The 11,054-nt window shown below is 45.6% G+C and overlaps 1 protein-coding gene across 1 annotated transcript in view; it reads left to right on the forward strand.

The window, feature by feature from the left end:
* The window catches only part of nck2a (NCK adaptor protein 2a), a 61,809-nt gene extending 61,314 nt beyond the window's left edge, over window positions 1–495 (forward strand). The window contains exon 4 of the mRNA XM_029712104.1: window positions 153–495. Within this exon, the coding sequence (XP_029567964.1) occupies window positions 153–371 (219 nt within the window). The 3' untranslated portion in view covers window positions 372–495. The remainder of the gene's footprint in view (window positions 1–152) is intronic.
* Window positions 496–11,054: the final 10,559 nt, after the last annotated feature.

Below are 11,054 nucleotides of genomic sequence, written 5' to 3' on the forward strand. Positions count from 1 at the left end.
GAACAGCTATTGGCCTGTGATTTATAAATGAAGTCATAGTGCCCTCTGCTGGTGGATAGTGAGGAGTGTTAGTAGAGTGTTTGTTGGAGATGTTTCATCTATGTTGTGTGTAAGTGAACTGACTCTCGCTCTCTCCATCCTTCTCCCTCTAGCCCAGTGATTTCTCTGTGTCTCTGAAGGCGCCTGGGAAGAACAAGCACTTCAAGGTGCAGTGTTCAGAGGGGGTCTACTGTATTGGCCAGCGCAAGTTTAGCTCCATAGATGAACTGGTGGAACACTACAAGAAAGCCCCCATCTTCACCAGTGAACAAGGAGACAAGCTCTACCTTGTCAAACCGCTGCCCGCACCCCAGCTATCCTCAACATGCTGAACGTGGGGAGAGACCTTACTGTCTGTTTTAGCCCAGTCACATAGCTCGTATTGGTTCTGTTTGCTTTTGTTAGTTAAAAAAATCCAAATGTAAACCCTCTCCAGAGGTTCTGATGATTTCTAAAGGAAAGAATAAGTTCATCAAGGGACCACTGTAAACACTCTTTAGATTTTTTTTTTTCCTCCATTCGCCTTCATCTTCATCAATCCCTCTCTTCCTCCGCCTTCATCCTCATCTATCCATCTCTTCCTCCGCCTTCATCCTCATCTATCCATCTCTTCCTCCGCCTTCATCCTCATCTATCCATCTCTTCCTCCGCCTTCATCCTCATCTATCCCTCTCTTCCTCCGCCTTCATCCTCATCTATCCCTCTCTTCCTCCGCCTTCATCCTCATCTATCCCTCTCTTCCTCCGCCTTCATCCTCATCTATCCCCCTCTTCCTCCGCCTTCATCCTCATCTATCCCTCTCTTCCTCCGCCTTCATCCTCATCTATCCATCTCTTCCTCCGCCTTCATCTATCCATCTCTTCCTCCGCCTTCATCCTCATCTATCCCCCTCTTCCTCCTCATCTATCCATCTCTTCCTCCGCCTTCATCCTCATCTATCCCTCTCTTCATCCTCATCTATCCCTCTCTTCATCCTCATCTATCCCTCTCTTCATCCTCATCTATCCCTCTCTTCATCCTCATCTATCCCTCTCTTCATCCTCATCTATCCATCTCTTCCTCCGCCTTCATCTATCCCCCTCTTCCTCCGCCTTCGTCCTCATCTATCTCTCTCTTCCTCCGCCTTCGTCCTCATCTATCCCTCTCTTCCTCCGCCTTCATCCTCATCTATCCCCCTCTTCCTCCGCCTTCGTCCTCATCTATCCCTCTCTTCCTCCGCCTTCATCCTCATCTATCCCCCTCTTCCTCCGCCTTCGTCCTCATCTATCCCTCTCTTCCTCCGCCTTCATCCTCATCTATCCCTCTCTTCCTCCGCCTTCGTCCTCATCTAGCTCTCTCTTCCTCCGCCTTCGTCCTCATCTATCCCCCTCTTCCTCCGCCTTCATCCTCCTCAAACTCTAGTCGAGAAAGAGGTACTGTCAATGTGCCACCTGCTTACTGTATTACTTTTCTATTGGCACTACACTTACTGTTCTGTTTTTCTATTGGCCCCAGCTCTACACTACTGCTATTTGATTGGCTCCTGCTGTACACTAACTGCAATGTTCTATTGGCTCCAACTCTACGCTTAGTTCTCGATTCAATCTGGATGGCTGAAGCGTTACAGATTGAACACTAGAGATGTAAAGGTAATTTCTGATTGAGCTGACAGATGCAGCGTTTACCATGAATGCAGTCTCCGCTGACGCGAGAACATATTCTTTCAATTTAAATCCTGCTTTAACGCTGAACTTCCACTGAATTGAGCCCTTACTGTACTGCTATTCATTGGCCCTAGTGCTGTTTTCCAATGAAATCAGGTCTTCAGTCGTTCTACTCTCAATATGTAAATGTAGCTGATGGATGGCACTAATTCAACAGTAATGTTTTTTGTTTTTATTTACTTCTTGCTACGTATCGATCATGGGGTTCTCAGCTTTTATTAGATATAATATATCTGAATGTTATTGAGCATTGTTATTTAATTCTTGTTCCCACTGTATGTATATATTCAGAAGATGTGCATATATGAATCGTTTTGATCCAACCTATGGTACTGTACCGCTGATCACGTGATGAGAATTGAAATGCGTATGTTCAATAAAAGTTTTTGCAGAATAACTCAAATCATAAGCCGTCTGCCCTTTCTGTCTCTGATGCTGTATTGTGAGACAAGTGGTAAATGCTGCTGGTCTCTGGGAGTGGATGTTATTATTCTACACTATAGTTAATCATAGTCAGATCTGTCTGGCTGTTTAAATACAGTCCGGCTGGCTGTTTTTAAATGCAGTCTGGCTGCTGAGGGACTCAGGCCAGAGGAGATGACTGAGCGTTGTCTTCTTTGACATCATGGCGGTCCGCAAGCAATCGTTTAAGTACTGTGCTGGAGTGTACTATCAATCATGAGCTGGCGAATTCTGTACTACCGTGAAAATAAAATGAAAACCCAAGTAAATCCCTACTAACTTCTACTAAACCCTCCACCAACCCTGTTAAACGTCTATATCATGCTGAAACACTCCACATTTAGGATTGTTCAGCATGTCAACCATTTCAACAGTAACATCTTACCCCCAATATCGCTCTTGCCGTCTCCACAATAACCATCAACCTAGCATTTCTGCTTTCCACAACCCGAGTCGTATTGATAACCTAATAAAAGCTATGAAGTCAACTTTATTCCTTATGTGGCCTCTCTTCCTCCCTTCACATTTTCTTTATTGTTTATGGACATTGGGACCCCAGTGAAGACTCCCCTCAGTCTAGCATAATCACCAGGGACATGGCCTTTAATCTTCTCCCCGTTTAAGCTTTTCCATTTTCAGAATCTTCTCTTGCTGAACTTGGATACCACAAAACATTAACAATCTACCATTTCCAATGAACTGAGCTAATTTCACTTCACCTACCTCTTTCTCTACGGCATTAGTCGGATAGGGTGTAAGTGAGGCCCTGTGGTCTCATCAAACACAAACTATTTCCACTCCAACACATTACTCTTGATTCATACCTTGGCCCTCTTTATGCTTTCTTTACTAGATGCTCCACTGCTTTCTGTATCATGATCTCTCTTCTTACTATGTCTTTCCAGTACTGACCATGCCCGTCCTTGACCCTCATTCTGCCACACCATACCATCAGAACTGACACCTATTGCGTTCGCATTCCAGCACAGCTGTTGCTTCACCAACCTTTCCTTCATTTCGTCGGCGTCTCGTTGCATCATTGGTTAACACCATCTGCCACAGGTCTGATGACACCTAGCTGTCAACATGCAGAGTTTGACAGATTGATTGAACCGGATCGACTGGCGTGTCTCAATCTGATCAGAGTATATCATTAATAGCTCCCTCACAGACAGTCTGTACAAATGATGCAGATGATTGTGAAAGCGGTAACAGACTTCTGATTTGTCCTACACTGACACCCACAATGACAACCTTGTCAGACGTTGATTAAGGGCTCGATTCAATCAGATCCACTTTAGCCAACATCTGCATAGTCATAGTGGTTGTTTTGATGGTGTCGGAGGTGGAACTCCGTTAGAGCTGTCAAATCCACAAGTGGCTCCTGTCATTATATGTAAAGCTGACTGCACTACAAGTTCGAACACTGGAATGTGAGATGTAATCTACACCTCCATTAGAATTATATAAATCCTCATTTTTGTTTTAATGATTTTTCAATTTAAGCGTAATTATTCTATATAGCCTACATATTCTTGTTCTGAACTTCTACCACGAATGGGGTGGGTATGGCTTCTTGAAAATGATCGCAAGAGCAGTTGATCACTGCTATACAGTTATACCTCCCACACCGCCAAAACATCCGCTATGTGGGCAGGGCAGTGGCTGTTGTACCGTCCTAGGCAAGGTAAAATAAATTGCTGCCCCCGACAAAACTAGAATAGTCCCAGGAAGAAAATGACGTTGAAAATAAAATATGTATTTTTTGAAGACGTTGAAGTTACGTTAATTTTAGGTTTTCAATAAAATCTGAAAATATGTATTTTCCGGACATTGAAATAAGGTTCATTTTCGGTTCTGAATGAAAATTGAAAATACCTACTTTAAAGATGTTGAAATCCGGTACATTTTTGGTTCTGAATGAAAGTTGAATAGACGTCTATGTTTGGACCAAATCAAGGCCAGGTTGGACTAAAAACCAACGTCCTTGGAAATCAAGGCAAAGTCAGATAAAAAAAAACATCCAAAAGGCGTCGGCATCGTTCTGTGCTTACTGAGGTGTTGCCTCAAATTGAATTTTATGAGTGCCAATCTATGCGGTAAACATATTTCCAGCCTTCAGACAGTGGTGAATGGGAAGAGAAATCTGTTGCCAGGGGTGTAACTATCACTGGAGATGTGTTTGTCAGTGATGTGTACGCCGAGGACCTATTTCACCTCCACTGCGGTCCCGTCGATGTGAATAGGGGCGTGCTCTCTCCGTTGTCTCCTCAAGTCCACGATCAGCTCCTTCATTTTGTTGACGTTGAGGGAGAGGTTATTTTTCCTGGCACCACTCCGCCAGGGTACTCACCTCCTCCCTGTAGGCTGTCTTCTCATTGTTGGTAATCAGGCCTACCACTGTAGTGTCATCTGCAAACTTGATGATTGAGTGGAGGCATGCATGGCCACACAGTCATGGGTGAACAGGGAGTACAGGAGGGGACTGAACACGCACCCTTGTGGGGCCCCTGTGTAGTGGAAGTGTTGTTTCCTACCTTCTCCACCTGGGGGAGGCCCGTCAGGAAGTCCACGACCCAGTTGCACAGGGCGGGGTTCAGATCCAGGGCCCCGAGCTTAATGATAAGCTTGGAGGGTACTATGGTGTTGAAGGCTGAGCTGTAGTCAATGAACAGCATTCTTGAATGAAGGTATTCCTCTTGTCCAAATGGGATAGGGCAGCGTGCAGTGCAATGGCGATTGTATTATCTGTGGCTCTATTGGGGCGGTATGCAAATTGAAGTGGGTCTAGGGTGTCAGGTAATGTAGAAGTGATATGATCCTTAACTCTCAAAGCACTTCATGATGACAGAAGTGAGTGCTACGGGGCGATAGTCATTTAGTTCAGTTACCTTGGTGGACATCATAAAGCAAGTGGGGACAGCAGACTGGGGTAGGGAGAGATTGAATATGTCCATAAACACTCCAGCCAGCTGGTCTGCATGCTCTGAGGACGCAGCTAGGGATATAGTCTGGACCGGCAGCCTTGCGAGGGTTAACACGCTTGAACGTCTTACTCACGTCAGCCACTGAGAACGAGAGCCCACGGTCCTTGGGAGCGGACCGCATCGGTGGCGCTGTATTATCCTCAAAGCGGGCAAATTAAGGTGTTTAGCTTGTCCGGGAGCAAGACGTCGGTGTCTGCGACGTGGCTGGTTTTCCCTTTGTAATCCGTGATTGTCTGTAGACCCTGCCACATACAGCCTAGTTTTAATGATTGTGAATGTTTTACCCTGGTTTTATCTGCTACATGGTTTATGTTAGATCATTTTATGGATGGAACGTTGGTGGAGCGCCACAGTGATGCCTCCGACAGAGAGGCACGCTGGGAAATGACAAGCTAAATATTTTGTGCCCCTGCCTTTGACAAGGTGGGCACTTCTTATCACAGGGCTGCAACAGCTCTCATCTAAAAAGCCCATATGCCACTGGTTGAGAGAAATTGTTTTTGGACAGAATTATGTAGGTTTTATGTGTTGTTGGAGGTGCATCTTGGTCACTTTAGCTCAGTAAATGCCGCCCTTGTCAATCTGCAACCATAGGCGACGGCCTAATCCTGCCTGTTAACACTTTATCTGATTGAATCTTGGCCTAAGGGTGTGTTAGTAGTCAATAACATGGTGTGAAATTGTAGCTTTCTTTCAAAATATTTCTGGTAACAACTGTATCACTACAGCAGGTAAATCCCCCTGTTAAGAGAAAGTGGGGGAGAGGATGATGGAATGAGGAGATGTGAGCTAGGGGAGGAGAGGATGAGAGGATGGTAAAAGGAGAGCTGATAGGGGGCAGGGAAGTAGAGGGTGGGTGAGATGGAAGGGGATGAGAGAAGAAGAGAGGAGGATGGCAGGAAGGATGAACAAAGAGGGGAAGAGAAAAGAGTCTGGATGAGAAGATGGTAGAAGTCAGGAAATAAGAGTGGAAGATAGGATGTATTGTCCCCCAAATCTCCTTTAGAGGGCACTGGTCCTCTAGCTAAAAGACATGCACTGTGAATGTCTGCCTATGTAACATGTCTAAACGTCCCTATTATCTTACTTTACTACCTTAATGTCTGCTGGTGTAGAAACATGGCCAATGCATTAGATAAGATGGTGGTGGTGAAGGGAAAAGCACTAAGGACATTAATGACATAAAGTCCTATACTCTAGACTCTGTGAGACAGCCAAGCTTTGATAACCCTGATGAATGTGTGATCTGTTGGTAAGGACCGGTCTAATGGAGTTAATGACAGACGTGGTTTACTGTGAGCGGTGGAGATGTGTGTGACTATGAGGCAGAGAGGAATGGGCAGTCTAGTGTTTTTGCTGCAGTGTGGAGCAGGGTCTCTGCTGAGTAAGGGAGGGTGTTAGTCCTTCCAGCTTTATCTCGGGGAATGGCTTGGCCAGACACACTGTTCACATTACATTGAGTAAATCCTTCAGCCTTTTGATTGACCAGTGGCAAAACATCACACCGTGTCTGTCTGGTGAGGAGCACCCTTAGCAGAGATGCCAACAACCGGATTCATCTGGTTTTCAAGGATACAGCTATCTTCAACCTAGCTTCCTTTTACGCTGAAAACCAGACGTGGAAACCACTCAGACATCTTTTTACGCCTGCTACATTAGATTAGGTGAGGAGGAGTGGGCTAGACACACAAACCATACGGGTCCTGACGGGCTAGTGGTAATGGCTGGAGTAGAATGAGTGACATGGTTTCAAATACATCAAACACGTGGTTTCCATGTGTTTGATGCCATTCCATTCGCTCCGTTCCAGCCATTACTAAGAGCCGCCGTCCTCTCAGCAGCCTCCATTGGTGTGTACTGTACATATTGTTGTGTAGTGGTTGATTGAATAGACTCCCTCAAATGAATGATTGATCGCTGGTCTGATCCACTGCTATCTGAACTGCACTCACAACACTTCTCTCCTCCTCCATCTTGTCATACTGCTGCTTCATCGCTGCAACCTGGTCTCAGAGCATTTTGTATTGTTCTGTACTTAAATCCGAGAACCTCAAATCAAGTTTTATTAGTCACATGCGCCGAATACAACAGGCGTAGACCTTACAGTGAAATGCTTACTTACGAGCCCCTAACCAACAATGCAGTTTAAAAAAAATATGGATAATAATAAATAAAAGTAACAAGTAATTAAAGAGCAGCAGTAAAATGACAATAGCGAGACTATATACAGAGGGGTACCGATACAGAGTCAATGTGCGGGGTCACCGGCTAGTTGAGGTAGTATGTACACGTAGGTAGAGTTATTAAAGTGACTGTGCATAGATGACAACAGAGAGTAGCAGTGGTGTAAAGAGGGTGGAGGGGCAATGCAAATAATCTGGGAAGCCATTTCATTAGATGTTCAGGAGTCTTATGGCTTGGGGGTAGAAGCTGTTGAGAAGCCTTTTAGACCTAGACTTGGCGCTCCGGTACCGCTTGCGGTAGCAGAGAGAACAGTCTATGACTAGGGTGGCTGGAGTCTTGGACAATTTTTAGGGCCTTCATCTGACACCGCCTGGTATAGAGGTCCTGGATGGCAGGAAGCTTGGCCCCAGTGATGTACTGGGCTGTTCGCACTACCCTCTAGTGCCTTGCGGTCGGAGGCCGAGCAGTTGCCATAACAGGCAGTGATGCAACCAGTCAGGATGCTCTCGATGTTGCAGCTGTAGAACCTTTTGAGGATCTGAGGACCCATGCCAATTCTTTTCAGTCTCCTGAGGAGGAATAGGTTTTGTTGTGCCCTCTTCCCAACTGTCTTGGTATGCTTAGACCATGTTAGTTTGTTGGTGATGTGGACACCAAGGAACACGAAGCTCTCAACCTGCTCCACTGCAGCCCCATCGAGGAGAATGGGGGCGCGCTCGGTCCTCTTTTTCCAGTAGTCCACAATCATCTCCTTTGTCTTGATCACGTTGAGGGAGAGGTTATTGTCCTGGCACCACACGGCCAGGTCTCTGACCTCCTCCATATAGGCTGTCTAGTCGTTGTCTGTGATCAGGCCTACCACTGTTGTGTCATCGGCAAATTTAATGATGGTGTTGGAGTCGTGCCTGGCTGTGCAGTCACGAGTGAACAGGGAGTACAGGAGGAGACTGAGCATGCACCCCTGAGGGGCCCTGTGTTGAGGATCAGCGTGGCGGATGTGTTGTTACCTATCCTTACCACCTGGGGGCGGCCCGTCAGGATGTCCAAGATCCAGTTGCAGAGGGAGGTGTTTAGTCCCAGGGTCCTTAGCTTATTGATGAGCTTTGATGGCACTATGGTGTTGAACACTGAGTTGTAGTCAATGAATAGCATTCTCACGTGGATGTTCCTTTTGTCCAGGTGGGAAATGACAGTGTGGAGTGCAATGGCAGTGTGGAGGGCAATCGAGATTACATCATCTGCGGATCTGTTGGGGCGGTATGCAAATTGGAGTGGGTCTAGGGTTTCTGGGAGGATGGTGTTGTGAGCCATGACCAGCCTTTCAAAGCACTTCATGGCTACAGACGTGAGTGCTACGGGTCGGTAATCATTTAGGCAGGTTACCTTAGTGTTCTTGGGCACAGGCACTATGGTGGTCTGCTTAAAACATGTTGGTATTACAGACTCAGACAGGGAGAGGTTGAAAATGTCAGTGAAGACACTTGCCACTTGGTCAGCACATGCTCGCAGTACACGTCCTGGTAATCCGTCTGGCCCTGCGGCCTTGTGAATGTTGACCTGTTTAAAGGTCTTACTCACATTGTCTATGGAGAGCGTGATCACACAGTCTTCCGGAACAGGTGGTGCTCTCATGCAGGTTGCAGTGTTATTTGCCTTGAAGCAAGCATTGAAGTAGTTTAGCTTGTCTGGTAGGCTTGTGTCACTGGGCAGCTCTCGGCTGTGCTTCCCTTTGTAGTCTGTAATGGTTTGCAAGCCCTGCCACATATGACGAGCGTCAGAGCCGGTGTAGTACGATTCGATCTTAGTCCTGTATTGACGCTTTGCCTATTTGATGGTTCATCGGAGGGCATAGTGGGTTAGAGCTTCCGGGTTAGAGTCCCGCTCCTTGAAAGCGGCAGCTCCAGCCTTTATCTCAGTGTGGATGCTGCCTGTAATCCATGTTTTCTGGTTGGGGTATGTACGTACGGTCACTCTGGGGACGACGTCATCGATGCACTGATTGGTGAAGCCAATGACTGATGTGGTGTACTCCTCAGTGCCATCGGAGGAATCCCGAAACATATTCCAGTCTGTGCTAGCAAAACAGTCATGTAGCCATTAGCATGATATATTACGTTTTGTATGTATTCATTTGTAGATGTCCATCACCCATCTCGTATGATGTGCTACAAATTACAATTTCTATTATATGTTACGAATTTCAAAACGTACAATATGTTATGAATTTGCTACATGTAGTATGATATGTTACGATTTCTAGCTAGGTGGCTAAAATGAGCTAGCTGGCTAACGTTTGCTTGGCTACGGGGTTAAGGTTAGGAGAAGGGTTAGCTAAAAGGGTTAAGGTTAGGGGAAGGGTTAGCTAACATGCTAAGTAGTTGCAAGTTGCTAATTAGCTAAAATGCTATAGTTGTCCGTGATGAGATTTGAACACACAACCTTTGGGTTGCTAGACATTCGCATTAAATGCCTATCCATCCACCCCGAAAAACCACTCTACTTTTGTTTTTGCCTTAAGTAACCATCTGTCTTATGTAACCATACCAACCGTAACATATCACTCTAATTTGTCTAGGTACATCTAATTACGTCTAGTCTATGAGACCAGGCTGTTTCATCTCATTGTGTTTGTGAAGGTACATACGAGTATACACACTTTCTCTTTTACACACATACAGTACACACTCTCTCGCTCTCTTTTTCTCTCTCTACTTTGTCACAAACACACACACCTCTTGTCATGTGTCTCAAAGCCTGAATAAACAGTTCAATTAAACATTAAATGGTTATTGAACACCAATTTAAACACCAGCCAAGCACTCAAAGCCTTGAATGAAGACTTGATTAGTACCGTCATTAGTACTGCTTGATTAGTACTGCTTGATTAGTACTGCTTGGCTGGAGTTTAAGGCAGCAACCCACCAGCCCTGGCAGGGGAAGTTTACCCAACCTTGGTCTAAACATCAGAACAGTAGCTCCGTCTCAGTCTCAGGCTTACGTCCTGGTGCTAGCCTCCCCCAAAGAGAATAACAGATGGAAGAGAGAAATGACAGGATGCTCTCTCATGACCCGTACCAGTCTGTTTGTCTGTCTGGTCTCTGTGTCTCATCCACTCTGTGGCTCTTTCTCTTTCCCCACAATAAATGTGTTAAATATTCAAATACTGCAGCCGGCTGCTGTCTGGATACAAAGTGTGAAGAGTTCTGGACTGGCTGTGTACCGATCTCTCACAGCTCTCTCTCTCTCTGTCTCTCTCACTATCATGTTTGTCTCTATTTCCCCCCTGGCTGCATTTTCCGCCTGTCTATATTTTGATCCCTTTTTTCTTCCTCTCTCCATCTCCCTTCCTGTTTTTTCCAAACAGATATGTTTAACCCTGAGGTGGTACACTGTATTTGATGCTCAGTGCCAAATGTTTATTCTTCACGATAGATTTCCTTGACGGTAAACCGCAGTTTGGTCAGCATTTATAGTAATGCATGGTTGATGCTGTAGTCTACCTAACTAACGTTGCAAATTCAGTGTTGTCAGCATTATGCCTAGAGTCAGGTTATAAAGAGTTTGTATCATAGATCACTGTGTGTGAGAGAGAGATCTAGTGACGTATGTTGTGGTGGAGGTCAGACATACAGAGAGGAAGTGTGAAAAACAAATATGTCTGCCCTTCTTCTGTCTCCTC

Source organism: Salmo trutta, chromosome 24 (genome assembly GCF_901001165.1).
Source record: "Salmo trutta chromosome 24, fSalTru1.1, whole genome shotgun sequence".
NCBI lineage: Eukaryota > Metazoa > Chordata > Actinopteri > Salmoniformes > Salmonidae > Salmo > Salmo trutta.